Source organism: Paramisgurnus dabryanus, chromosome 11 (genome assembly GCF_030506205.2).
Source record: "Paramisgurnus dabryanus chromosome 11, PD_genome_1.1, whole genome shotgun sequence".
Classification (NCBI taxonomy): domain Eukaryota; kingdom Metazoa; phylum Chordata; class Actinopteri; order Cypriniformes; family Cobitidae; genus Paramisgurnus; species Paramisgurnus dabryanus.
The window spans coordinates 1,689,510-1,716,873 of record NC_133347.1 but is presented as its reverse complement, the minus strand read 5'-3'; the positions used below and the strand labels follow the sequence as shown (position 1 = coordinate 1,716,873).

The following is a 27,364-nucleotide window of genomic DNA, read 5'->3' as shown; positions in this document are numbered from 1 at the left end:
CCCCCTCTGGCGGAACACATTCAATATATTGCGATACATCTCAAAATATGAATACATATTATGATAGATATAAATTGAGATTATTTACTCAATCTTTAAGGATAAATAATCTTAGATGTATTCTGTCAACACGTGACGCATTTTATAGAAAGTTACAGAATAATAAATGCAATGATTATTAATGTCGTTTCTCAATGAAAATGATTTATTTGTATCTGAACCGTGTGAACTTGTCTCTACGACAGTCATTACAGTAACATAAACATATGAACAATACAAATATAAAAAAAACCATAGCATTTAATCTCTAAATCAATAAATTACATCAGCAAATGAAAAGTTACATCAGAACTACATCAGAAGGTTTTGGAAATGATCAATACATTTGACGGAACGTGTTTCAGAAAAACAGAATAAAGCTAAAATGCCAGCTTTATGAATTCACAATAACCAGAACAATGAAATAACAATAATGATCAGTTTTTCAAAATAATAACACGCAATATCTTTTTATACTGGAAATAACAATTGTACATGAATACTCGTCATATATACAGGCAGTCTGTAAGTCACAATACTGCAGAACTACATCAAAACACAGCAGTTCACACTTCCCTCTCTGAAGAACATCTATAGAAACTTCTACAGTCCGTCAATGTGTCATCAGTTTCATTCCCCAAAATAAAGTCAAAAACTGACCCCAACAGAAAAGAGATTTTAGTTTGATGAGACTCTCGTGACCTCTGCTGTTCAGGTTTAGTTACTGCAGTTACTAGCAGTGATCTTCACTCATCTGAAGAACTTCTCTCTTCCTTTAAAAACCCTCTGAACTCAAATATAATCCACCTTTAATACAGAGCAGATTCACACCACACTGATGATTATTATTAATATTAATAAAAGTTTTTGTCTTTACATCACTGATATGTGTTCACAGCTCATTAAAGGGATAATTCACCCAAAAATGAAAAATCTGTCTTCATTTTCTCATCCTCATGTTGATCTAAACCTGTATGAATTTCTTTTATCTGATGAATATTTTGATAAATGATGTTAAGCACAGCTGATTGTATGCATTGACTTCCATAGGATTTGTTTTTCCTACTATGGAAGTCAATGGTTACAATCAGCTGTGTGTTACTATCATTTATCAAAAATATCTTCTTTTGTGTTCATCAGAAAAAAATTAATTCATACAGATTTAGAAAAGATTTCATACAGATTTAGTTTTATTTTTTGGGTGAACTATCCCTTTAACCCTCTATGGTACAAATCACATCTAACTGAGAGATGAAGCATCAATCATCCTAATATTGTGTTTCTCATGCACAAACTATTATCATCTTTATTACAAATATAACTTCAGTTAAATAAAGCTGAGCCATAAAAAAGATCAACATCAGTGATCAAAAATCCAGGAATCTGTGTTAACTCAAGACAATTAAATGTCATGTGACTAATAGTCAACACATTCATAGTCACACAATAGGTTGAATTACTATAAGATGTTGTCAATGTGAAGCACTGTACCATAGAGGGTTAACAGGTGTGTATCTGTATCTCAGAGGGTCGGGTCTTCATTTTAAGCTGCATTTCTCTCTGCAAGTGTCTGAAATCCTGAACAATGTGCAATGTCGAACAAACATTGATTGTCTCTGATAAATTGAACGTGTCTAAATCTCCGTGGACTCGATCCGCTCCAAACGAGTAGATACGGGCCACGGAGGAGCGAGCTGGTGCATCGCCGGTGCTTTGGGATCTTCCACGTCCGCCGGGGAAAGCGTGGGGGTCATCGGAACGGGAACGGTGAGAGTGATGGGCGGGGGGGAGCCGGGCGTCGTGGGTATTTTAGCTCCGAGCTGCCCCACCCGCTCCTCCAGCGCCTGGTTCCTCTGTAGCGTTTCCACGTAGCTGAGCTGCAGCTGGGCCTGATACTTCAACACTCGCTCTTTCTCACCCTGCCAGGTGTGGCGCTCGTGAGCGAAGGTGAGGGCCTGCCGCTCCCTCTGCTGTCTCTCCAGGTGCAGCTCCCCCTGCAGACGCTCCAGCTGTCTGCGCAGCTCGCCCGCCTCCTGCCGCTGCGCTTTGGCCTCGTCGCTCTGAAGACTGAGGAGGGCGTCCACGGTGACGCTGAGGGGAGCGAGTCCGGTCAGGGCCTCGGGCGTTCGGGGCGAGTGCAGGCCGGCCCAGGGTAAACTGCTGCTGCCGCTCAGAGCCGTCGCGCTGCGTTCACTTCTGCAGCTGAGTTCGTTGAGAGCGCGTTTCAGACCCAGAACCTCTGCCTCGAACACAACCACCTTATCCCGCAACATCGACACCTGCAAATTATGATAATAAAACACTTCTGTCATACTTCTTTAGTTTACATATTGACAACAGCCAATCACATCCGTTTCAGGGGTAAATGTGATCAGTTAAAACTACAGTCATTATTAACCACACTTTGTTGTTTTATAAATAGATTCTGCTCATGGAAGGATGTAAAGATGAAATGTATAGAAAGCAATCGCTAAAGAAACAAACAAGATCTTTAAACTCATCAGATCATATAATTTAATGAAATATGAATAGAAAAGATGAATCTGTCTAAAGAAGTAAACATCAGTGTCAGTATAACTAGATTTCTCTAAATGTGAAGATTTTTAGGATTTAAATTCAGTCAGTGAAGCACTGTCATCACAAACACATGAGAGCAGATCTGAATGAATGAGTTTGTCTCACGTTAGTGCTTTATATTGGTTGATGCTGGACAGGGGATTTTGAGGCGTGACACTGGCACGGTTAAATGGTAATAAAAAAATGACATGTTTAATACTAACCGTTTTTAGCGCTGTTAACCGTATTAAACCGATAATCGTTAGATCTCTAGAAAGATGTCATTAATAGGGGTGTAACAAAACATCTATATGAATCGATGCATTGATTCAATTACAATGCATCAATGCCACACATAAAATGTTTATATGAAGTACTTTTACTTTGACACTCTCCTCATTCTTTGACATAACGTCCATCTACGCATTTCTGCCAAAGTGCACATTTTCATTTATTTTTGTGAGTTAGTGTCAGAAAGTGAATGCTTTGCAGTAAGAAAGCCGTTGTAGCGGCAAAAGCACAGCGAAAGAGACAGAAGACGTTGCGACTGCTATCAGACACAAAGCATTGGTTTAGAAATATTTTGTATTTGGAAAATGGATTGGACAAACAGATTGGCAGAAAACCTTTGAAAAGCTTGACTTTATGAGACATTTTTCCCTTGTTATTTATTATTCTTTATTTAAAAAACATTCATGTCACATATTTAACATAAAATTAAAGTATCTGCAAATTAATTGAATCACAGAAATGTTTTATGTATCACAAATATTGCATCGCTGGCGGATATGATCAGTACTAGTGATAGACCGATATATAGTGCCCGGCCAATATATCGAGACGATTTTTGCGATTTTTATGTTTATCATGATCGGCCAATACATGGCTGCCGTGTTCGCCGATTTTTTTCCGGCATTATTTTCAGACAGAGTGCTGGAAGCCGCAAGCGATTGCAGGTCATGTGACTAAAATCCATCCAACCTTTCCATGACAACATCGAAAGCTCGGCCAAACAGCTGATCATAGCTGCAGAAAGCGGGTTTTTATTTCTCATCTCTATAAATATTTGTAGTAGTAAAGTGCTAGAAATCAATATCCTCTGCTGATAGTTCCTCCTCATTGTGGAGAGTGCAGTTCATGGTTCCATAGCACCCTCACCTGTTTTTACTATTTGTTAAATATAGGGGCGGTTTCCCGGACAGGGATTAGCTTAAGCCAGGACTAGACCTGAGTTTAATTGGGAAATATAACTAGTTTTAACAATCATGACTTACTTAAAACATTACTTATGTGCATTTTGAGGCAAAACAAAGGGCACTGATGTATTTTAAGATATGTCAGTGCAAGTTGTTTTGAGTTTGGACAGCTCTTACATTTGTTTTATTCTAGGACTAGTCTAATCCCTGTCCGGGAAACCACCCCAATGTGTTTTTTTTTTTTAAGTTCAATAAATGTTACTTTTTTAAATTGAGATTTGTAACATTTGGCATCATCATTGTGTCATTTTTATGATGTAAATTGAGTGAGCAAAAGCAGTATCAAGAAAATCGGCAGCCTGTATCGGTCATCGGCTAAGGCAGATGAAACAAAAATCGGTATCGGCACAAAAAACAAAACATATCAGTCGATCCCTCATCATTACTGTATCGTATCATAATGAACTGTGTGTGTGTGTGTGTGTGTGTGTGTGTGTGTTAATGCAGGGTTTGATGTGAAGTCTGCAGGATGTTTGACCTCCTAAATCAGAACGTAAGAGAAAAATAAAAAAGAAGTGTGCACCTCAGTTAGTGTTATTTTGAGATCTCCCTCACATCTCTCCAGCTCTCGGCTCTTCTTGGTGTAAGAGTCCTTCAGGCTGTGCATGATCTCCTCACGTTCCTTCAGTTGGGCGTTGAGTTCCTTCAGCTGACCTCTGAGGGCCACCATCTCACCCGCTCGCTGTGTCACCTCATTCTGACTCTCCCTCAACTGCTGCTTCAGCAGAGAAATCTCACCGGCCTTCTGACATAACTACAGAAGAAACAGCATTCAATAACTCAATAACACACCTCTCTCTCGTCTCATAATGTGTTAGACCTGTGCTTCTCAAACTGGGGGCCCTGAGATGGTGACAGGGGGGCCCCGGTTTAAAATAATTTAATTCATCATAAATTCTGTATAATTAAATCTAAAAAAATAAGGCTACTAACCAACATAACTATACTGAATAATTGAATATGTTTTGTTTTGTTAAATCCAAATTTGAAGTTTTGGCCACATGCTGAAAAAGTTTGAGAATCACTGTGTTAGATTATAAGGGTTTGCTCCTCACACCTCCCACTTGGTCTCCTCCAGTCTGGGCAGAATATCCGCCTGCTCTTTACGGTAATCCAGGCACTTTCTCTCCAGGTCTTCTCTCTGGGCGAGCAGGGCGCTGATCTCCTCCTGTAGACGACCCTTGTCCTGCTGTAATCGGGCGACGTGGGTCTGCAGTGCCTGCTGTGTGCGCTGAGCCCGACGGGTCACCTGCTGCAGACGCCCGGCGTAATTCTGTCTCAGTTCCTCCATCTCGCGCTCCCACACTCGCTGTTTCTCATCGAACACCTGAACGATGGCCGCCTCGCTCTGATCCAGGTTACGCCTCATGTGGAGGACCTGCAGAAGAAACACTTTAGATGTAAACTGAACGTAAAGTAAAGGTTATATCTATGTGAAAGAATTAGAGAAGAACTTGATCTGGTTGATAACTGGTTACAAAGTTTTACTTTTTACCTTAAGTAGCCGAGAGATGAAACTTACACAGAGGCTGTGTCCAAATACACACACTTAAAACAGACAAAGTGCAGTGCCCTTAACGCACACTGATCGATATTTAAGGCTAAGCGTATCCCAAATTGTTGCCACTAGCTGAATCACTTGCTAAGTAAGTGTGTCCCATCAGGTGAATAATTTTACATCCACGGCTTGGGATCTTTATGTGCACTAAAAGATTTGGGCAAAATACAGGAAATACGTCATGTAATTGGTCAAGCAGTCGGGCGCGAAGACAAGAAGTGTGGGTATTTGGACACAGCCGTACTATATCAATGCAGTTCACATTAAAGGAGAAACTCATAAAGTACAGTCACCTCTTGTTCCTTCTCCCAAAGTCGATCCTCCAGGTCCTGGATGATGTCATCAGTGGAGGGGGACGGCTGGACGCCAGCACACTTGTCTTTAAGATGACAAAGTCTCTGATACGACAAAGAGCTTTTTCCAGACGACGACTGGCAGCTGTCAGAGACACTCCGACCGTTCTGATAGTTGGGTTTGTCCACTGTGTCCAGTGGAGCGCCAGCGGTTCCGAGTCTGTTGATGTGACTGGTGGAAGCGCTCAGCGGGCCGAGAGCTTGAGGCGGCCCGTAGCCCAGACTCGGGCCCGAGTAAGTGGGCAGGCTTGTTAGAGAGTTCCTCCCGGAGTCGGACATGCCGCCCTGACCGTCGTTTCCACCTGAAGGGTCTCGATCTGGGCTGTCTTGCTCACAAAGGGACTGTGGGGCGTCAGAACCTCCACCAGACCCAGCAGAACATCCTCCTCCTCCTCCTCCAGACTGTCCAACCAGGTTCTGCATAGAGTGAAAGCTCTTGGGCACCACAGGTTTAAAGGCAGACGGTCGTACAACTGCAGAATTGTTCTGAAAATGATCACAAGGAAAACTCTTTTACAAAAATCTATCAGTCGATCCAAACAGTGAGACAAAATAGACTTCAATTAAAGATGTTGTACTGAATCATCTACATTTCTGTGTTTCATCTATGTGAATATTTTTACTGATATTCCAGTGAATAATTATCTGAGGACGTTTACATTGCATGCATTTGTCAGACGCTTCAATAGGTTTAATCAGGATCTGCGTTCCCTGTGATTCCAACTTATAACCTTTGAGCTGCTAACATTTAGGGTTGCAAAAATCTGGGATTTTTTTCAATGCTGGAAAGTTTCCATGGGAATTAACAATAATAAGAAAAAACTGGGAATTTTTCACTGAAAATTGCAGAGTTGCCTATAACAGGGAACTTTTATGTAACAACAAAATGTTTATTTATGTTTGTATATGATCTAGTTTAAATGTCCAAATATTCCCATAAATTTCAATACATTTCACATTTGAAATATAATTCCCCATATAAATGAATTTAATTACCCAGATTAAATTCCCATGGAACGTTTCCGCGCCTTTGCATCCTACTAATGCTACAGGAACACTACAGTTATTAAAGGAGGACAATAATGACATCAGTTTGACTTCTTCATACCTGCTCAAGTTTTCCAGACACAGTTAATATCTTGGGTGGTGTGCGACTGTCTCTCTTAGTCATGTTTCCATCTCTGCCCTTCACCGGTGCCGCAGAATCCTGGTTCTTCTCAGCACCGTGCCCCATGACGTTACCGCAGGCATCCAGCGACACCACCGCTCCGGTTCTGTGTCCGTCTCTGCGGCCCGTGACGTTACCCCCTGGCCCCTTCCCGTTGGTGGGGACGACCCGCTCCAAATGAGAGGAGGTGCTGTTGATCTGTGCTCGATCCGTCGTGGTGCTGCTCCCCCCTCGCTCATCGGTGGAGCCCTCCGAGGCGGAGGGCGGCGCGTGGAGACGCTCGGCGCTGAAGCTGCGGTCGGAAGGGCCTCGCCGGGAGAGAGGCGGGCCACGAGGGAGGGTGGTACGCGTGCCCACGCTCTTCATGGCGAACTCCTGCTCTCCGGCCACCCCGCTGCCCACGCTGCCCATGCTGGGGTAACTGAGCGTCACTCAACCCCGCAACCCTCCGCATGGGCCATCACATCTGTCTGGATACCTCGAACACTACAGCAAGAGAAGGAAAACATTTAATCTTTGTTCAGTTAGAAGACCACCTGTTTACTCCAATGAGGAATTCTGCAAGAGAAAAAACTGACTGAACCACGAGAATATACAAAGTAGCTTGAAAAAGTATAGGAGTCAGAGCAGATGCTGTGAGATGACATAAAGAGATTCTGGGAAATGTGAGATCTGTGTATATTTAACATTCCTGTTGATGCCATAGATACAGACAGTCAATGAATCAGGGCTACAGAAAACACATCCATCCCTCAAATCACATCTCCCTTTAAATCACATCTCCCTTTAAATCACATTTACCCTTTAATTACATCTGCACCTTACATAACAGATCAGCCCTCAAATCACATCCGCCCCTTACATCACTTCAGCCCTAAAATCACATTACCATCACATCTCCCTTTAAATCACATCTACCCTTGAATTACATCTGCCCTTAAATCACATCACCCCTCACATCACATATGCCCCTTACATCACATCAACCCTCACATCACCCCTCCTATCACATTTGCCCTCAAATCACACCTGCTCTCACATCACATCAGCCCTCAAATCACATCACCCCTCATATCACATCTGCCCTTAAATCACATCTACCCTTACATCACATTTGCCCTCAAATAACATTTGCCCCTTACATAACATCTGCCCTCACATCACATCAACCTCACATCACATTTCAATAGCCATCACCCTCACATCACATTACATTAGCCCTTACATCACATCTGTCCTCGCATCACATCTGTCCTCGCATCACATCTGCCCTCGCATAACATTACATTACATTACATCTGCCCCTCACATCACATCTGCCCCTCACATCACATCTGCCCCTTACATCACATCTGCCCTCGCATCACATTACATTACATTAGCCCTCACATCACATTACCCTGCTCTCCATTTTCTGCTTACTGACAACATCAGAGGCAAAACCTCCAGATATCACACAAACAAAGACGCACCGTGAAGATGGAAACCAAATCCTCATTCCCACTATCACTGCACTACATCACGCGCATCTACCGCATTTTACACTGTTTTACCTCCAGCAGTCGAGTGAGTCGCAAGAGTAGCATCTCTCTCTCTCTCTCTCTCTCTCTCTCTCTCTAAACCCATCTCTCTCTATCTTTCGTCATCTTTCTCTCTGTCTCTCTCTCTTTTCTTCAGTCTGTTTTTAAGCAGCGGTCATCAAATATCGACACGTTTTTGACATCACTGTCGTTTCGCGCATGAAAATCAGAGCGTTTGATAAGACTGACGCTTTGAAGCGTCCGCTCTAATATACTCACTGCTTGAAGCGCGAGCACTGACGCGCGTCACACATCGACGGCGTTCATTCAGTGAGCCGGTTCCGTCGCGTCCACAGCGGGTCCATATAAACCGAACGGTCTCTATGTGGGCTGATGATGATGATGATGATGATAGTCAGCGCGCGGATGCGTGTATCAGCTGAGACACACACCCACCTCCGCCCCGCCCCTCTGCCGTACGCCAGGAACGCCCCCAAAAGGCCAACGTCTCTGCGCTTGCGCACATTGCGAACGGTTGTACTACGCGCATGCGCAGTTTATGCCCCATGATCACCTGAACGCAAGACCTCAACGCATAAAGTATAATTTTACAAATATATTCATAAAATAAAAAAATATCAACCTGCTGCAAAAACTCGGCCTGAGCAAACTGGTACTAAATTAGTTTAGATGGTGGTCAAGCCCTTACGAAAATTAGCTATGTTTTTTTATGGTAAAAGTAACCATGTTTGTTTTTGGTGTATTGATTACTATTAGCAAAACCATGGTTTTACTACAATAACCATGTATCATTTCTACATGTCTCATGTGTTATTTTGCACGTGTCATATCTCTCATCACCACAGGAGGTCCTCAGCTGCATTAATAAACCAGCACGAGTCAAAGATGAAGGACAGTGCAGCTGCAAGATTAGGGTAAGTGTACCCATTAAGCCCAACTTTGACGTTAAATAATAGAAAAGAAAATCGTGTTTTATGCTGCAATCAAGATCTGTGTTAGTTCCCTGACATTTTCCTTGCATGTCAATCACTTTTGAGTTAACTCGGTAAACCTTACACAAAGACACCCGAAAACTTTGATGTCTCAAGATGACCCTTCAGAAATCAACACATTTCTCCAAATTTTAGCCATTTCTTTGGTAAATGCATTGATATGATGTCAAATAGGACATACATGTATTGTATGAACAAATAGTACTTTATTATTTTATATCATTTTCCTTTAATTACAAAGATGACTTTTATTAGCTTGCACACAAAGTGGTCAGGGTCAAACGGTCATTAACTTACTGAAAGACAAAGAATTAAACATGTGTACTACAAACACTTAATGTTGTGTGATTCATTTTACTTTAATTTACAAATAAATAAATCATAAATAATTTTGTGATTTGTAATGTTGTTCTATAACTCATAGAAGTCTATATGGGCCCCGGACTGGTATTCATTATCCAGCAGAAGTTTCATGAGTTTGGCCCCGGACTCCTCACAGGAGAGCAGCGCTCCTTCAGAGAACATCGAGGAGAACGACTGACGGATCTTCAGGTCTCCAGAGAAACAACGAGCTTGAACCTGCATGTCTGTGTCCAGAGGACCTGTGGAGCATACGGACAGAAACTTAATAAATAACCAGGGATTAATGAAGAGGTTACCCACTCTACCACATCTTAACCACAGTGAGTTATATTACATCACATATAGCAGGGCTGCTGTCCATTGCACCATTACATTCACTAGGTCAAATTAACCCCTAGATTACATTTATAATCTTTCATTTGGATTTGAATTTGTTCTGATGAAATATAATGCTGACCCAACACAAACCTGGAGCATAACTTAGCACTCTGACATCAGGTTCCTCCTCCGCCAACACCCGAAACATCATGTCACGGGCCGCTTTACCGGTACAGTACAGAACCCATGACGGAAGAGCCTTCAGCGCGCACAAAGACGTGATGTTGACCACCGTCCGCTGGAGACCGGCACGATGAGGAAACGCTTGCAACACACCGGCTGTCAAGCTGAGCACACAGCTTACGTTGAGTGACAGGTAACGGTTGACCTCAGCCGGGTCCGTGAACGACGACGCTAGCCGAGACACATCGCCCAGTGATGCTGAAACCAACAGAGACGTATCGTCAGATATTTACTTACATCACAAGATAAAAATCTTAATTCTTGATCGTCTCCATGACCCATCACACCTGCATTGTTGATAAGAAGCACGTGGTCCATCTTAGATGAAGATGTTTCTTTAGCTGCCCGAATTGTCTTCTGGACCCCGTCCGTCTTCTCTAAATCTGCCTGCACACAACGGACAAACAGCTTTTTGTGTCCCTTGTTCAAAGCCATGATGTCCTCTTTCACTTTGTTCAGCTGATCGGCCGTCCTTGCCACCAGAATGAGAACGGACCTGGACTTCAACAGGCAGCTCAGCTGTAAGGTCAGTGTCCGGCCGTAACCTTTGGAAGCTCCTGTGATGATGCACAAAGCTCTTCCCAAATTCCTGTGTTCCTGAGAGATGGTTTCCATTATAGGAACCTGGAGAAACCCTTGGAAGAAGCTGCCTGTGAACGTTCAGTTGGACGAGGTCTCTCGGCAGTCTGAGGGGCTTTTATATTCAGCGTCTCTGAGACCAAAGTGAAACTGATTGTTTTTTTACACTCATTCATAAATGAAATGATGCATAAGCGTAGCATAATGTTCAAGAAAACAGATATTTATGTGTGGTGATGAATATCAACACTATAGTCACTATTGTATGTGTGTGGTCACAGTTAAGCGTGTCACGTGTTGTCTTTTAGGCATGGGCAGAGATCACGCGAAGGACTCGTGAGACCAGGGGCAAAGCCGGCATCTTAAAAATAAAGGGGACAAGGACACATATATGTATATAGTTAAACAAAATACAGTCAACTGTGACATATTAGACAGAAAACTAATTCTTTATATAGTGGTCTACCAGTACAATTTTTCAAAATTTAGGACCAAAAATTATTTAGACACTTTGACCTGACCATGTTTTGCTTAAGGGTTTCTTTAATTCAAAATATAACAAGCATGTAAATAAAGTGGGTTTTATGTTTTCCATGTTCGTCTGTAGAAATGTAATCACATTTAAAATAATCCTGCATGCACAGTATTATAGTAGCCTATAGTAGGGATGGGACGGTATGAAAGTTTCATATCATGATTATAGTGACCAAAGTTATCAATATTATCATGGTTTTGTTAAAATGAGAAGGAAATGTTCAAAAAGAGAACTGATACACACACTGAAAACATTTAAACAAGTTTTATTTTTGAAAATCACAAAAAATCACAATTAATATTTCATGTCCCTGAAATAATTTCTTTGGTAAAAAAAAAAATAAATCTGTCTAATAAGTTTACTGTGAATGAATACAATATATTATCCCTTAAATGCCTTCTTGTTAAAAAAACTATGTTGCATGTGCGTGCCTGCGTCAAACTGATTCTGGCTGGACAGGATTTACAGCGAGTTTTCAAAATCACGGTAATCAAACACGGTTGTAATGATAATTAAATATTTATGAAACAGGTAATCGTCCCATCCCTACTGTATATAGTTTAAATGAAGTATAGATTAAACCTTTTTGCAGTTATGAAAGTTAATCAGTCAAGACGAATGATTTTTTGTCCATCGTTTGATTAACATTAGAAACAGACAGCACAGCATACTTTATATTGCTTTACTATATACATATACATGTCCTTGTCGCACTTACTTTTAAGATGCTTCGTTTAGATTGCGACTGCCAAACGCTGTCCCAAACTGAACTGAAAAAAGCCTGATTTTAATTTAGCAGATGCTCAAAAGTAACTCACAAATGAAAAACTACACACATGATTTTTTTTACAGCATTAAAGGTGGAGTGCACGATTTCTGAAAAACGCTTTGGTAAAGGGAGTCGAGCCAAAGTCCAGCGCTACATTGGCTTTCTGAGATCATGGACCTCGCCTTTAATGAAAAGAGCATATCACTTTTTTCTCTTGGCCTTTGATTTCTCTATCCCTAAAATTTTTATGGATTTTCTAATGTGCGAGTTATAAAAATAACCCAACAGTGTAACAGCATACAGAGATTAAATTGAAGAACCACACAATCTGTGTCATTTGTTTAATATCCATCACTAATTGTGGGATCATCAGATGTCTGTGTGTCATCATGTGGAGATCAGGAGAATATTGAGACTCGCACACAAACAAACATCACAGCAAATCATCAGAAATATGAACTACAATTATCACTTAGTCAACAAAATCTACAGAGACATCACTCGATCATAACAGTTTAAAATCATCTCAGGATGAATGAAATCTCATAGAAACTTTAATGTAAGACTGAGTTGGCCAGGACACTCCCGAAAAAGAGATTTTAATCTCAGTGAGATTTTATCTCCTGGTTAAATAAAGGTTATTAAGATAAGTTTTGATTTGCTTGTTGTTGGCAGACTTCAAACATTGATAAGCACTTATAGAGAATGAGACGAAGTGTCTGTTGTGAATGAATAAGTTTATCGTAATGAAAGACAGCAGCACTTTACAAAAGTCAGTTTATAATTGAATAATGAAAACACGATGATTGACTTTCCTTCATTTCAGGAGTGTTAATGAAACCAACAGCTGAGTCACAATCTTCTGGATCTCTGTGAGAAGAAACCAGAACGTGACGGTGTGGAAGGGAAAATGCTGGAAGCAGACAGATGATGAAGTCCAGCGAGTGTCCGGGTGATGGCAGCTGTCTTCTGTCCTCCACACGTCTCTTGACTGGCGGCTCCAGCTGAGGGACAAAAATATCCTCCAGAATCTCCAATGAGAAGCTCTACGACTGGAAGAACCCATTTATCTGAAGTACAGGGACCCGTTTGCCACCAATTACGAGTTGTTAAAACGTCCAGCTGGCATTTGTGGATGCACCGATTCCTGTCCTCGACACAGATTTTGGGGGTTGTAGAAATCGCCCCCGTCTCGGTCGTCTAACACCCCCCTGTTTCTGACTGTAAGATGGTACAGCTGAAGGGGGGTCGACTGTTTTATTAAGTTCCCACCTGGCAAGAAACAAACCTCATTGACTGTGAGAAGACGGATCTGACAGCAGATATGGAGTTTGTGGAAGTATTTGACTCTCCAGGAAAAGGCCGAGGTCTGAGGGCCACTAAAGAACTTTGGGCTGGAGATGTTTTATTTTCTGAACCTCCCTTTGCTTCGGTGGTCTTTGACAGGTAAGAGATATAAGAGTATAATGAGAGCAGACTGCAGGGACTTCAATAATCTCGAGTTTATGGGTCAAGGGTTACCAGAATGGATAAAACTATCTGGAGGGATACTTTTTGTTTTACTTGTTGATATGTTTTATCATTGTTTAAAATGTTAACAACATACATAAAAGAGCCAGCAAATCACAGACTCCATGCGGGCACCATGTTGGAGACCACTGATCTGGTTATTTAAAGAAGGGCCGCATGACGTAAGAGCTGATGATCTCACTCCACTATCTCTTTATGTTTGAATTGAGTCTGACATTCTGTACTGTTATGTCATGTTGGCTATTCATAACTGTACATGATCAACTGTTTTTAGATCATTTGAGGAGAATTATCATGGATGGTTCCAGAAATAAATACATCTGACAACAGGCTATAGATGAAATAGGGAAGAGCAGAATCTGCATCATCCACCACAACAAATCTGTTTTCAAATATATTCAGTTCCAGATACAAGCGTGACACTGTAAACCTTTCAATGCAGTCTTTATGAAACATCATGAAACTTAATCTCCACAGATGTCACCGTAAACAGATTTAGAAGAGATTTTTAATCTTGAAGTCCTAGTAATACTTTTGAAATGACAATATGGAGAACAACGACTCTCTGGGTTCTCAGGTTTCCCTCACAGTCCAAAGACATGCAGGTCACGGGTGGGTGTATATGTGGGTGGGTGGGAGAGTGTATGTGTCTTTGTGTGTGTTTGCCCTGTTATGGACTGAACACCTGTCTCGGGTGTCTCCCTGCCTTCAGTTTGAGATATGTTGAGACTTCAGTACTCCATTGATGTTTCATTGCATCAATAGTACAGTAAATGCATTGGTTTCAGAGAGTTGAAAACACTGAATGAATGATGATGATGTCATGAATGTTGTGTTTTCTCCGGTACAGTCACGCGGCCAATGTTTGTCACAGCTGTTTTCGGCGTCAGGAGAAGCTGCAGCGCTGTGGACAGTGCAGGTTTGCGCAGTACTGCGACAGGACGTGTCAGCGCGCGGCCTGGGAGGAACACAAACTTGAATGTGCCGCCATTAAAAGCTACGGCAAAGCACCCAGTGAAAATGTCCGGTAAGAGTCTGAAAGAGCTCACGTTAAACAAACACTGCATATTATCTGCATGAGTATAAATCAATTGAACCGAGGTGGTCAGAATGTAAGGAACTATAATTAAATTTCAATACCTGCAAGGATAAAGTATAAAGTTTTGTGTGTGTGTGTGTTTAGTCTGGCCGCTCGTATCATGTGGCGTACAGATAAGCACGGCAGTATCGTCTCAGACCTGCAGCTCAGTAGCCTGGATGATTTAGAAGATCACCTCAATGACATCCCTGAAGAAGATCACAAGGACTTCAAAGTCGACATCCACAATTTCTTAGACTACTGGCCTCGTTCCAGCAAACCTCACACGGTAGACAGCGTTTCACACGTCCTCGGAGTGGTAAGTCATGTTTCAGTCATGTTGAACTCATGCGGTCATTGAGAGGAGTCTGATCAGTACACGTGACTTTATCTTTTCATGTCAGATCAACTGTAATGGATTCATGGTGAGCGATCAGAGAGGGCTTCAGGCGGTGGGTGTCGGCTTGTTCCCAAACCTTTGTCTGGTCAACCACGACTGCTGGCCAAACTGCACCATCGTCCTGAACAACGGCAAGTAAGTCACGCGTCGAAGGGAAGAGCGTGAGATCAGACAGGTGAAAGTCAGATTTCAGATGTGTAGAGGAAGTGAGAGTTTGAAGTGAAAGAGGTGGAAAATGTGAGACGCTCGTACGGGAATAACCCAGCGGTGGGATTCTTGTAATCTTTATGTTTGTGCTTTGGCCTGAGAGGAGTTGATCTTTCTCAACACAAGTTTAGGTTTGTTAGGAAACACAGAGATGTTCTTATAAATCATAATTCATCTCATTACATCCAGTTTATTAAAACACTGATGTGTGTATGTCAGTGAATTTAGGTTGTCATCCACTGTATTTCTATATTTGTAACCGCTGCTGTAATTCTTCTCCTCTGCGGTTGTTTTGTTATTAATCTCTGTCCTGTCTCGAGTTGGATCTCTTTCCTTCAGTCTTCGGTACAGACAGAGAGAGAAACAAACAGCTTGTTTATTTGTCTTGCAGTCAATCGGCTGTTGATACAGCGTATCACTCACAGAAGAGGTGGGTCAGATCCTCTTCATCATCTTCATCATCTTCATTCAACTACCCAAACACAGCCCACTGCTATTAACATCAATATCTTAACACTTATTTTTGTGCCTTAAAGGGATCTATTATTTACTTACCATCATGACCTTTAATACCTGTATGACGGACTGTCATCAGTGGAAACCAAAGGAAACCCAGCAAGCAAAAACCGAGACCCAATATAGTTCAGCTATGAGTAACCCACCTCTACCCTAAATAACCTTGAATTTGGTTACACGCCTTTTTTTGGCAAAAAAAACTAGCGAGATGTCTGATATTGTATCATGTAAGCAAAGGTGTTCAAGGTGTTTGCTTTCATTTCTTTAACATGGTTAAAATGTATACACATCGTTTATTCTTAGGCTATGGTTAGACGTTGATTAGACTTTCACTGACAGCCCAAATTTTGCCTTGGTTTAGCCAGAACTGCTTGCTGGGAAGGTTGAGAATGTCACTCTTCTCCATCATGATAGCAAACATTTACCAGAGGCCGTCAGGTCTGTCGGTTGACTTGAAGAGTTTCGTTGTAAAACAGAGTTTCGTTTTTTTTTATTTTTCAGAAATCTTGTTTTTTGGTTGTGCATTTCAATTAAAGCAACACTATGTAGTTTTTTTTAACTTTAAATAATGTCTGTAAAATTATTTCAGTTATAGAACAACTTTTAACTGGACAAATTGTACTGTTGCTGCAACCTGAGCAACCTCCTAGCTGCTACAAGCACACTCTGAAAGTGGCGGTGGAGGGTAGGAAACACAGCCCCGCCCCTCCCCCTGCCTGCAGAAGAGTGTCTGATACCAGGCACTTTTGCGCTTTCAACCACATGGGGGAGCTGTAAGTCATTTTTACATGGAAACTACATAGTGTTGCTTTAATATCAATTCAGCTGCACTTGGTTTGTTTTGATTTCAACCTTCATAACTTAAAAAATACAGCTAAGTATCACCATAAAACAAAATAATAACATGATAACATAATAATAAACATGTTTTGACAAACATGTTAAAAACGGAGTTATCTCGTTTTGCAAACGAAACTCTTCACTTATTCTCTGTATGACATCATTTTTGACGATTTTCCATGAAAGCAGAAAAGTCATACAGGACACATGAAGGTCTTTTTCTATTAGTTGTACTGTTGCTGATGGGTAGTTGGTTAATTTGTTCTCACCTCTAATCTCTAATTCAACACCTAATTCAACAGATCCTCTCAGCACATTTGTGACTCCACAGCTGTTATAACTAAATGCTCCTCTTTACACCTCTATGGTCGTGTTAACACTTGGCGTTTTGGTCAATCAGATGACACATTGACGACAGGTGTAAATGTTTTGAGCTCGTCCACTTGTGACCACATTCAGAGTTAGTCAAAAACGCATTGATCTGATCAGTGTGGTTGAATGTGTATAAACAACCACAAAACACAGCTCACTCTCATCCCATTGATCTAATGTGTGATGTACAAGCACAGTGTTTTTACATCGGTCCTGACTTCTAGCGTGAACACATAGTGCGGTCTTTTGGCTTTCATTGATAAAACTAAAGTGTCTGCTATACACCGCTTTAATTTCTGTTTCATTTAACGAGTTGTGTTTCATCAATTACTCTTAAAAATATAATAGAAAGCTCTTACATATACATGTAAAAAACTTTGTACAGCATGTTAACTAACAACACAAGCAGCGGACACTGACATAATATTAGTGCTTGTCAATGTAAACCGGCTCGTGTTTAATGACTCACCTACAGACCATCCTCTTGAAGTAATCAGGACAAAAAGTGCCCAAAAGAGACAGATTAAGACGGACATACATCTTTACCGTCCACTTGTGATCGGATCGACCAAAACGCATCTTAATATCAGGTGTTATTGTGCTCTTTGTGAATTTATCTGTCAGAAATCTGTCTGTCCTTTCAAGCACTGCTGTCAGATGAAGTTCAGGTCTTGTATATGATCTCGGTCTATATACAAAATATCCACGTCTCTCACCACGTCTCTCACCTTTAGGTTTGCAGCAGATAGCAAATCTTCATCCTCTCCTTGTGTTGTCTGTCCTCTGTATGTGTTTGATCTCTAGTTGAATTGAGTATTGAGATGCATTAGATTAGTCTGTCTGGTGATCTAATGATGAACCTGCATTCTGCTCTTAATTCTGTCATTTTGCCTCGGGTCACAGAATCGAGCTGCGTGCGCTGGGTAAGATCAGTCCTGGAGAAGAAGTGACCGTGTCTTATGTGGACTATCTGAACCTGTCTGAAGATCGCAGACGTCTTCTGAAGCAGCAGTATTTCTTCGACTGCACCTGTGAACATTGCACCAACAAAACCAAAGATGACCTGAAGATGGCCGGAGCTGTGGTTGAAGGAGTCCCGGTACATTCACATTTATCACTCTGTGTTTTACTCGTACTCCTGTGTCAGATTAAATCACAAAATCACACTCATGTGACTTTCATGCGTCAGTTAAACGTTAAATATGATCTAATCTAATGGTGATGTTTGGTTTCCCAGACAGGGTTTAGATTAATCCAAGACTAGGACTTAGATATATTAGGACATTTAAGTAGTCTTTACAAACATATCTTACAAAAAACAATATTATATAATAATGTACATCTTTAGACAAAACAATAACACCAATTGATGTTAAAATATGCTGTGTTCAGTTAAGACAGCTCAAACAAGCATTTTAGTCTGGGATTAGATTGAAGACCTGTCTGGGAAACTTTAAAGGGGTCATTTCACAAGACTTTTTTAAGATGTAATATAAATCTTTGGTGTCCCCAGAGGACGTATGTGAAGTTATACCCCACAGATAATTTGTTATAACATCTTAAAATTGACACTTTGTAGGTGTGAGCAAAAATGTGCTGTTTTTGTGTCTCCTTTAAAATGCAAATGAGCTGATCTCTGCACTAAATGTCAGTGCCGTGGTTGGATAGTGCAGATTAAGGGGAGGTATTATTATAATAAGATCCCCTTCTGACATCACAAGGGGCGACAAATTTCAGTGATCTATTTTTATGCATGCTGCAGAGAATGGTTGACCAAAACTAAGTTACTGGGTTGATCTTTTTCACATTTTCTAGGTTGATAGAAGCACTGGGGACCCAATTATAGCACTTAAACATGGAAAAAGTCAGATATGTATCATATGATCCCCTTAAAGTAAAGATGTTATATAGTTTATGTACAAACATAAAGCAGAGAGTATGGTTATTCATAAATGTGTTCGTATACTTGAACATAGGTGCTAAATGTAAATGACTCTTCATGAATGTTTCTCAGGCTTGTAGACGACTGAAATAAAGTAAGAGATAGACCGCGACCAGCAGCACTCACACGTCTATCAGAAGTCTTGAGAGATTAGTCAGGGGTTAAATATAGAAGCCATTGAGTTTAGGCTAAGATAAGAGACACACCAGGAGGAATCTGAAACCCTCAGTGAACGTGAAAATCATTCTGTACTCTATGTTCACACAAGTGTTGAGACCAAAACTAATAGTGGAACTGCTTTGAGTGAGTAATGGATTTTAATGTTGTGTTATATTTTGTTTCCGTTCTGAAGGTTCCAGAAGAGAAGGTCAAAGAAATAACAGAATACAGTCGACAGATGTTGGAGAAGATGGAAAAGGCTCGGCTTGATGCGAACTATAATGAGGTATTAATGAGTTTTCCAGTAAACACTGACTGACATGATGAAGAAAACTCATAGCTGCTGTTATTTTATGTGATACTGTCAACATAAAGAGCTGTAGAGACTAATCTGATTGACCAGCAGCTTTAAAACAGAAGTTAAAGGATAACTTTAATTTCATTAAAAAATCTAGATAATTTATTTGCCCCATGTCATCCAAGATGTTGATGTCTTTCCTTGTTCAGATGAGAAGAAATTTAGTTTTTAAGTTTCAATGCAGATTCAAAGTCCTCTAAACAATCCCAACCGAGATATAAGGGTCGTTTTTAGCAAAACAATCGTAATTTTCACCAAAAAAAAATAAAAAGTACTTTAAACCACAATTTATTTTCTTGCACTAGCCGTGAGTCGGTCCAGTGCGATCTTATGTACTGTATTGCGTAATCACATTGAAAGTAGGGCTGTCACAATGATTAAATAATCATCTCATTGCAATTTCTTGACCTCATCCCGATGATTTCAGATCACCTCAATGATTGCACATCTCTTTAAACAACACAAGAGGGAGCTACAGCGCCTGTATACACGAGACTGTATCAGATGGCGCTCCTTAAAGGCGGTCTAAGCGAATCTGCGAGAAGTTAGTTTTTGTTGACGTTTGAATTGTTTTCAAACAGACGGAGCGCAGGTAACTCCTAGAGATCGGGTTTTTTTATCAGTTTGATCAGCGGACAGGCAGCAAGCAGATAGTGAGGAGATGTTTGCTGTATGTAACAAAAAATGTTTTATGGTCTAAAACGCGTCAATTGACTTAGAGCACCTTTAAAAGGATAGTTCACCCAAAAAATTTTAATTCATGTCTTTATAAACCTGTATAAATGTCTTTGTTCTGGTGACCACAAAGGAAGATATTTTGAGGAATGTTTGTAACCAAACCATTTGTGAGCCCCAGTCACTTCCATAGTAGGAAAAAGAATACTCACGAATGGTTTGATTATAAAGGCGAAGGTGTTAAGACTTCATCTCTGTGGAGACTCATGCTGCTGAGAGTATAAATAAAGTTTGAGAGTTCAGCAGGAGGATCAGTCTCTGATTGTTTAATCTGTGATGTTTGTGTAGGTGGTGAAGATCTGCAGAGAGTGTGTGGAGAAACAGGAGAACGTCCTTGCCGATACTCACATCTATCAGCTGAGGATGTGGAGCACGCTCAGTGAGGTTCTGTCATATCTGCAGTTCTTTGAGGAGGCATCTACCTTCGCACGCAAGATGGTGGAGGGATACCTGTGAGTGTGTGTTGTGCTGGAGTCAAACAGATCATTTTATCTCTTAAATCTCATCTTTGAGCTTCATAATATTATATCTAAAACTTTTACCTGTCACAGTAACTTCTTTATGCTTTATAACTGTTTGAATGTAACTCGACACTCTTGCCTCATTTAGTATACATGGATATAAAAAATGCAAATTAGTTCCCGCCTCCACTCGCATCACCTTGGACCATAGATATATTTGCCAGCTTTAGCTGTGTGTGAACGCATCATAAGAGTGTTTTGTGTGTTATAACAGGAAGTTGTATCATCCAAACAACGCTCAGTTGGGAATGGCCACAATGAGAGCAGGAGTGACACACTGGCAGGCTGGAAACATCGAAGTCGGTCATGGCATGATCTGCAAGGCCTACGCTATTCTGATGATCACACACGGGCCGACCCATCCTATCACCAAAGACCTGGAGGTAAGAAACAATTCTGTATTTATAGTTCAATGAAGGGCTGCCCAATTAATCGACATACTAATCGGGATTACAATTACAGGAGAATCAATTACATAATTGTCAAAAGTCTCAATTACAGCTGTCCAATTGTGCGCAGTTTCGGCAGGATGTTTGGGCAACAAATACAGTCATGAATCAGAGATTTTATAATAAATAAGTTGATGTGTACTTTAACCATTCCATTCCAAAAGTTGGATCAACTTAAAAAATTGCCTCAAATGGTAACACCCAAAAGATTTAAGTTTTTTCAACTTAAAATTTCCCTAAAACGTACCTTTAAGGTTTTACCACTTAAAGTAATTTTTTAAGTTAATCCAACTTTTTACTTTTTAGTACAGAATAAGAATATAAGTGTTATAATTATTTGTTATTTACATTATATTATTTATTTTTTGAAATAAAACATTTCAAAACGTCAATGTAAAATCTGTTGACATCAATATGACATCATTATTACAATATCAAGGTAAATAATCGGCAGTTATCGTTCAGCTCTAGTTCAATGTTCATAGTTGGATTTAAGTGTTGAATTGAATTTATTTGCTTCTATCAGGCCATGCGCATGCAGACAGAGATGGAGCTGCGCATGTTTAAACAGAACGAATACGTTTATCACTCGATGCGTGAGGCGGCGCTGAAGAACCAGCCCATGAGGATGATGGCAGAACCCGCCGCTGATAGCATCAAAAATCTGTTCCGCAGGAAGTGACCTCACACATACAATGACATCAGCACACTGTATATGACTGCACACGCTCACGTCAGCCGTCAGAGAAACGTACTACTCGTTTAGACATTTAGAGATTTATTGGAAACACTTTTCTAAATGTCATATGGATTGTTTTTGAGTTTCATTATAAATTGTAAAAAGTTTTATAATTAAAGTTTTATCAGGTTTGAAAGTGTTAAGTTTTTGGTTTGGTTTTCATTTTTCTCCAGCACATAAACTGAATAAATTTACTGAATAAATCGTGTATCATAATAGAGTGACCTTCACTAATCCAGTACAGAGATATAAAATGAGCTCGTTTGATCCTCAAATGATCTGAAAGATCTTAAACTTTAAATGATGTTACTTTTGCATATTTCATGTTTCTGCAATCTGAGCACAGTTGAGATAAAAAAAAAGGAGGAGATTTTTTATCTGAGTAAGAGGAGGCTTTTTGCTCTCTGTTTAAATATATTACTTTCTAAGGGAAAGAGTTGAGACATAAAAAATCAAACACACACACACACAACTCTTACAATATTTCACTTTAATAAAAAAGTTGTTTTATTATTTTAACACTTTGCTCTTTCTAATGGACAGTTTGTGATCATGCCACACGTTTGCTGGTCCTCTTATAGACAATGTTACCCATAGTCAAGGTCTGAAACAGAAAACAGCATCATCTTATTTGAGAAAATCATGAAGTCATTGTGTGTCTATGTATGATGAATCTGTTTTCTACTCACATTGACAAGAGTGTTGGCGTCCACGAGCTCTGTGACTGATGTGACTTTGTCCAGAGTGACTGTGAGTTTGTTGCCATCTTTATGCACCACAGTCTTAAATGACAGACAGACATGAGATTATCCTCAATATTAACCTTTAATATTATTTTAGGAAGAAAGACCTACCTTAATTTTTCCTCCTATGAGACTTTCTAACTCAGTCTCTTTTCCGACGGTAAAAGTGTTGCTCAGGACTTTGGGTCCAGTCGTTACAGTGACTTTAAACTCATCTCCATTCTGTTCAATCTCAGACACACTTTTAATATCTTTGCCGAAATCGATGTGATCATCAGGAAGACCTACAGGACGTATAAAGCCGTTAGATGTGCATATACTTAAGTGTTTCATTTAAAGACAATTACTGAACATTTCTATTTATTTACAGCTTTTATATAAACCTATAAAGCTCAGATGTAATCACTGTAAAAAAAATGACTTTTTTTACTTAGTATTTTTGTCTTGTTCAAAAAATTCTTAAATCAAGATACACTTTTTTCAATGAGCAAAATAACCTAAGATAATAAAATATACAATATACAATTTGTGCTTAAAACAAGCAAAAAAAGAAAATATTTTTCTTTGCTTTTTTTTAGCACAAATTCCCTTAAATCTAGTTTTTAGATAAAAAGTATCAAATTTATTTATTTAGGTCTTTTTGCTCATCAAGAAAATGCAACTTGATTTAAGTATTTGTAGATATTTGTACTGAAACAAAAGACAAAAATACTAAGTAAGAAAGTTGTTTTTTGCAGTAATGAAAGAAAGAAATAAACTTACCAATGGCCTTCATGAACTCCACAAACCCCTCCTGACTTTCCAGTTGATATTTCCCAGTAAAAGACATTGTGAGATGTGGAGTAAAAGTAGAGTAACTGATTTAAAAGACTCTTATATGCAGAGATTTATAATTATTAACCAGAGAGGACTATTCTGATTGGTTGATTTCTATGAAATCATTTGTCTGAAGAAGTTCTGAGAGCTCATTATGGTCAAGATCATTAAAGGCCCAACACTAATCTGATCATGGCCTTAGACTTTGTCCTTTTTACTACAACATCACATGTTCTCAAACTTCATGAAATGACAGATGCCGCTGTTGCAGACATTTTGTTGCATGATGTAATATTGATGCATTCACACATGAAAGAAACTTTAAACTATGAATGATTTTATAGTTGAATGTTTCTTTTTCATATAACTGAGATCCTCACAAATCACTAATGTTGTGTAATGCAGAATTATGCATGTCTGCGTCATGATGAAAGCATTGTTACCTTGTTTTATAATCACTGTTTCTTATTATAGATATGACACAAACTATCTGATAACTATTGTAGAAGTAAATTATTACTACTAGTCAACTCATATTTAATCAAACATCAGTTTTTCCATTTTTGGTTAATCTCTGCAGCATCTGCATTAACTCTCACCTGCTGAAACTTAACAGCACACACAACAGATAACCTTCAACACTAAATCATCTCTTAACCTTTGCCTTATAGATTGTGTTTTGCATATCTTATCTTTTTTTAATACAAGCACATGATGTCATGTGATAGCTCTGAAACAGACAGAATTGAGACACAACTGGGTTCATTCTCTAGATTTATTCAACATGATCTCCATTCATCTACAGTCAGTATAACTAAAGCTTTTTTCTGTGCACTGAATGGAGAACATCATCATTAGATATGAAGAGATGTGAAGGCGGATGCATAAGACTGGAAGAAAGAGGGAAAGAGAGCTCTTCTCATTGATTGATTTATTGACAGGCTGTTATGGGTTCTCATCAATGGGTTCTGCTGGCCGTGTGAAGGTGAAGGAACCTCATCAAGATGTTTTCATCAGAGTTCTCTTGATCAGACTTATCTTCAGTCAAACAGGTCTGATCTGCGCTGCAGCTCTCTGTTAATAATTATTAGATATTACAAAATATCCATACATAAGCATATTAGACCATAATGATATGACATTACACAACATTAATATAACACCATATCTGATTACACAGAATCAACTGTTTGTTGTAGTATCTGAGATGTAATAAAATCTTGACCCAATAAACTTACGTGAATCACAGCAGATCCCCGGAGCAGCGCAGCGTCCACCATCAGATCCACAGGAACTCCCGCCGGTCTCACAGGGACTGGACAGATAATTCTCCTCCATACAGATCAGAGTCTCGGGAGAACCCACCAGACAACCCAGACCGGCTCCACAGCAGATACTGGGACCAAAACATCGGCCTTTATTCCCGGGACCACACGTCATACACTACAAGAGAGAGAGAGAGAGATATCTAAGATTTCATCATATAGATGATGACATTTTATTCTTCTCATGCATTGTGTCACTTACAGCAGACAGATATTAAAAATCTCAAAATATGACCCTTCATCCAAATGATCATATGTTTGACCCCATAATTTCACATGAATGTCATTGGGTTTTATGGCTTTATGTTTGCAGGCAGACATAAATAAAACATACATTGATTGTAAAAAAAAAAGTCTAAACCACATTTAAAAGCCATTGCAATTGAAATTAAAGACTCCATGTGGCCTTATGGATTCTGAAATTGTTAAAATGCTTTAAAAAAAAATATATTAGTAATTTATTAAACATTTTATAGCTTGATCTGAAACAGATTCTGCACTTGACCACAAAACATTTTATAGCCTGCAAACTCAAGCAAGCACACTGCAAAAAATGAATGTCTCAGTATATTTGTCTTGTTTTTCAGTAAAATATTTAAGAATTCTTAAATTGAGATACATTTATCAAAGTGACTTATTTACTGAAATAAATTATGAAATTTAAGAGGTAAAGTCTTAAAACAAGTAAACATTTCTGCCCAGTGCGGTAAAAAAAAAAACTTAAATTGAGTTTATTGAATTAAGTTGAAACTGTAATACGTTTATTTTTCTTACCCCACTGGCAGATATTTTAACTTGTTTAAGGCCTTAAATTTCATAATTTATTTCAATAAAAAAAACTTAAAATCTTAAGCCACTTTGCTTACCAAGTAAATGTATCTCAATTTAAGATATTTCAGATACGTTATTTATTTATACTATGTAAGTAAACAAGACAAAAATCATTTTTCATTTTTTTTTGCAGAGTAGAGCGAAAGTCACAACCGGAAATGTCGCGATGACGTCACTCCCGCATTTGGTGAGGAAAATCCGCACGAGCTCGTTTGGCTGTGTTTATGTGGAAACCAATGCGATTTCGTTGTTTCCATAAATTTATTAGATATGAATTCGATTTAAAACGGCGGCGAACTTTTACAACACACAATTAAAACAATTAAATATAATATTTATGATTGCATATTATTGCTTCAGACAATAAGAAATAGTTATTACATTTACTGCATATACAACTCCTATTCCATTATTCATTCAATAATTGGGTTAACTTTAATCTTCATGAATCCCATTAGTAAAGGTGTTTTTACCTTGTGTGACGTAAGTTCTGTAAGTGATCTTTTGCCTCCTATTGGACAGTTGGAGATATAACAGGCAGAGCCGACAGACAGCAGACCGATCAGAAGAACAGACAGACTGATAACAGACATAACTACAGACAGACAGAAAGAGAAGAGAACAGAGTTTATGTGTGAGATTATATCTGTGATATATTCATAATAATAATAATAACACTTAACTTACTGTGTTTGTGTGACAGCTGCCTGTGATCAGTCGAGAAGAAGATCTGGAGATGTTTTTCAAACCCTACTGAGGTCTTTATATACTCACATGATGAATGGATGATGTGACACGGCTTCATCTTTACTGCTTTACTCTAATGAGACTTTCATTATTCAGGGACATTAATAGTGTGATTAGATCAAAGGAAAGGTCACCGGGGGTCACATACAGCACAGGTGAGGTGAATAGACTTCAGATCAGGTGTCTGTCTCTAACACATCACACATTTTTCACTTTATAATGTTTTACTGAAAGTCATGTCTTTGATGAAGGGTCTTAAGGTTAACAGTGTTAATAATCCTTAATAAATGACACGGGTGATGATGCTGTCATCCATACGATCAACTTCATTAAAGATTTATTTTTGGACGAATGTCACTCCTGAATTCAGGATTATGTTTTAGTGAGATTTCTATCATGTGACTGAAGCTTTATGTGGCTTCTCTCTCATCAAAATGGTCTTCAATGTTGATGTATTATTAATTCTCAGTCTCTTGTTTGTGTAAATCTGCATTTCATTCCCTTTATTCAGAGTTTCATCTGACTTTTGTTTTGAGTATTTAAATTTGCAAAGACATACAGTACATAATTTAAATTGGAAAACATTTGATTTGAATTATTACAACATAAAGAAACACAATGTTTCAGAATATCGAATTATTCCCAATCTTTGATAATACATTTTGTTTGACTTACACAACAACAGACAATAACAATAAATATTCCTGCAAATGTTATAGTTGATATGTGCGGTTGAGTTTAATTATGGGGATCATACAGAATTATTGTTAGGGGTCAAAGGTCACC

At 39.3% G+C, this 27,364-nt stretch overlaps 5 protein-coding genes across 8 annotated transcripts; 1 reads left to right on the top strand and 4 right to left on the bottom strand.

Moving 5' to 3' along the window:
- Nucleotides 1–69: 69 nt before the first annotated feature.
- Nucleotides 70–8,900, bottom strand: lzts3b (leucine zipper, putative tumor suppressor family member 3b). Of its 3 annotated transcripts, none has more exons than XM_073816189.1 (6): nucleotides 8,484–8,527; nucleotides 6,871–7,416; nucleotides 5,703–6,248; nucleotides 4,909–5,229; nucleotides 4,375–4,605; nucleotides 70–2,318 (listed from the first exon to the last, which is right to left on the bottom strand). In XM_073816189.1, the coding sequence occupies exons 2-6, from the start codon at nucleotides 7,339–7,341 to the stop codon at nucleotides 1,674–1,676; spliced, it is 2,214 nt and encodes a 737-aa protein (XP_073672290.1). In that variant the 5' UTR covers nucleotides 7,342–7,416; nucleotides 8,484–8,527; the 3' UTR covers nucleotides 70–1,673. The 3 variants fall into 3 exon arrangements, with proteins under 3 accessions (XP_073672290.1, XP_073672291.1, XP_073672289.1); XM_073816190.1 differs by lacking the exon at nucleotides 8,484–8,527 and adding an exon at nucleotides 8,403–8,454; XM_073816188.1 differs by lacking the exon at nucleotides 8,484–8,527 and adding an exon at nucleotides 8,730–8,900 and having other exon boundaries at nucleotides 71–2,318.
- Nucleotides 8,901–9,696: 796 nt separating this feature from the next.
- On the bottom strand, nucleotides 9,697–12,406 carry sprb (sepiapterin reductase b). The gene is made up of 4 exons (XM_065247860.2): nucleotides 12,220–12,406; nucleotides 10,675–11,327; nucleotides 10,295–10,585; nucleotides 9,697–10,065 (listed from the first exon to the last, which is right to left on the bottom strand). The coding sequence occupies exons 2-4, from the start codon at nucleotides 11,000–11,002 to the stop codon at nucleotides 9,875–9,877; spliced, it is 810 nt and encodes a 269-aa protein (XP_065103932.1). The 5' UTR covers nucleotides 11,003–11,327; nucleotides 12,220–12,406; the 3' UTR covers nucleotides 9,697–9,874.
- A 1,006-nt stretch (nucleotides 12,407–13,412) lies between these two features.
- On the top strand, nucleotides 13,413–22,255 carry smyd1b (SET and MYND domain containing 1b). 2 transcript variants are annotated; one of them, XM_065248083.2, is made up of 10 exons: nucleotides 13,413–13,716; nucleotides 14,651–14,827; nucleotides 14,984–15,197; nucleotides 15,283–15,413; nucleotides 15,877–15,915; nucleotides 18,117–18,312; nucleotides 19,508–19,600; nucleotides 20,696–20,859; nucleotides 21,143–21,311; nucleotides 21,904–22,255. In XM_065248083.2, the coding sequence occupies exons 1-10, from the start codon at nucleotides 13,595–13,597 to the stop codon at nucleotides 22,057–22,059; spliced, it is 1,461 nt and encodes a 486-aa protein (XP_065104155.1). In that variant the 5' UTR covers nucleotides 13,413–13,594; the 3' UTR covers nucleotides 22,060–22,255. The 2 variants fall into 2 exon arrangements, with proteins under 2 accessions (XP_065104155.1, XP_065104157.1); XM_065248085.2 differs by lacking the exon at nucleotides 15,877–15,915 and having other exon boundaries at nucleotides 13,423–13,716.
- Nucleotides 22,256–22,589: 334 nt separating this feature from the next.
- Nucleotides 22,590–23,696, bottom strand: LOC135752036 (fatty acid binding protein 1-B.1-like). Its single transcript, XM_065270360.2, has 4 exons — nucleotides 23,622–23,696; nucleotides 22,971–23,143; nucleotides 22,806–22,898; nucleotides 22,590–22,720 (listed from the first exon to the last, which is right to left on the bottom strand). Exons 1-4 carry the CDS (start codon nucleotides 23,686–23,688, stop codon nucleotides 22,667–22,669), a joined length of 387 nt encoding a protein of 128 aa, XP_065126432.2. The 5' UTR covers nucleotides 23,689–23,696; the 3' UTR covers nucleotides 22,590–22,666.
- Nucleotides 23,697–24,432: 736 nt separating this feature from the next.
- On the bottom strand, nucleotides 24,433–26,564 carry LOC135730235 (oxytocin-neurophysin 1-like). The gene is made up of 4 exons (XM_065248082.1): nucleotides 26,519–26,564; nucleotides 26,305–26,426; nucleotides 24,914–25,118; nucleotides 24,433–24,749 (listed from the first exon to the last, which is right to left on the bottom strand). Exons 2-4 carry the CDS (start codon nucleotides 26,422–26,424, stop codon nucleotides 24,634–24,636), a joined length of 441 nt encoding a protein of 146 aa, XP_065104154.1. The 5' UTR covers nucleotides 26,425–26,426; nucleotides 26,519–26,564; the 3' UTR covers nucleotides 24,433–24,633.
- Nucleotides 26,565–27,364: the final 800 nt, after the last annotated feature.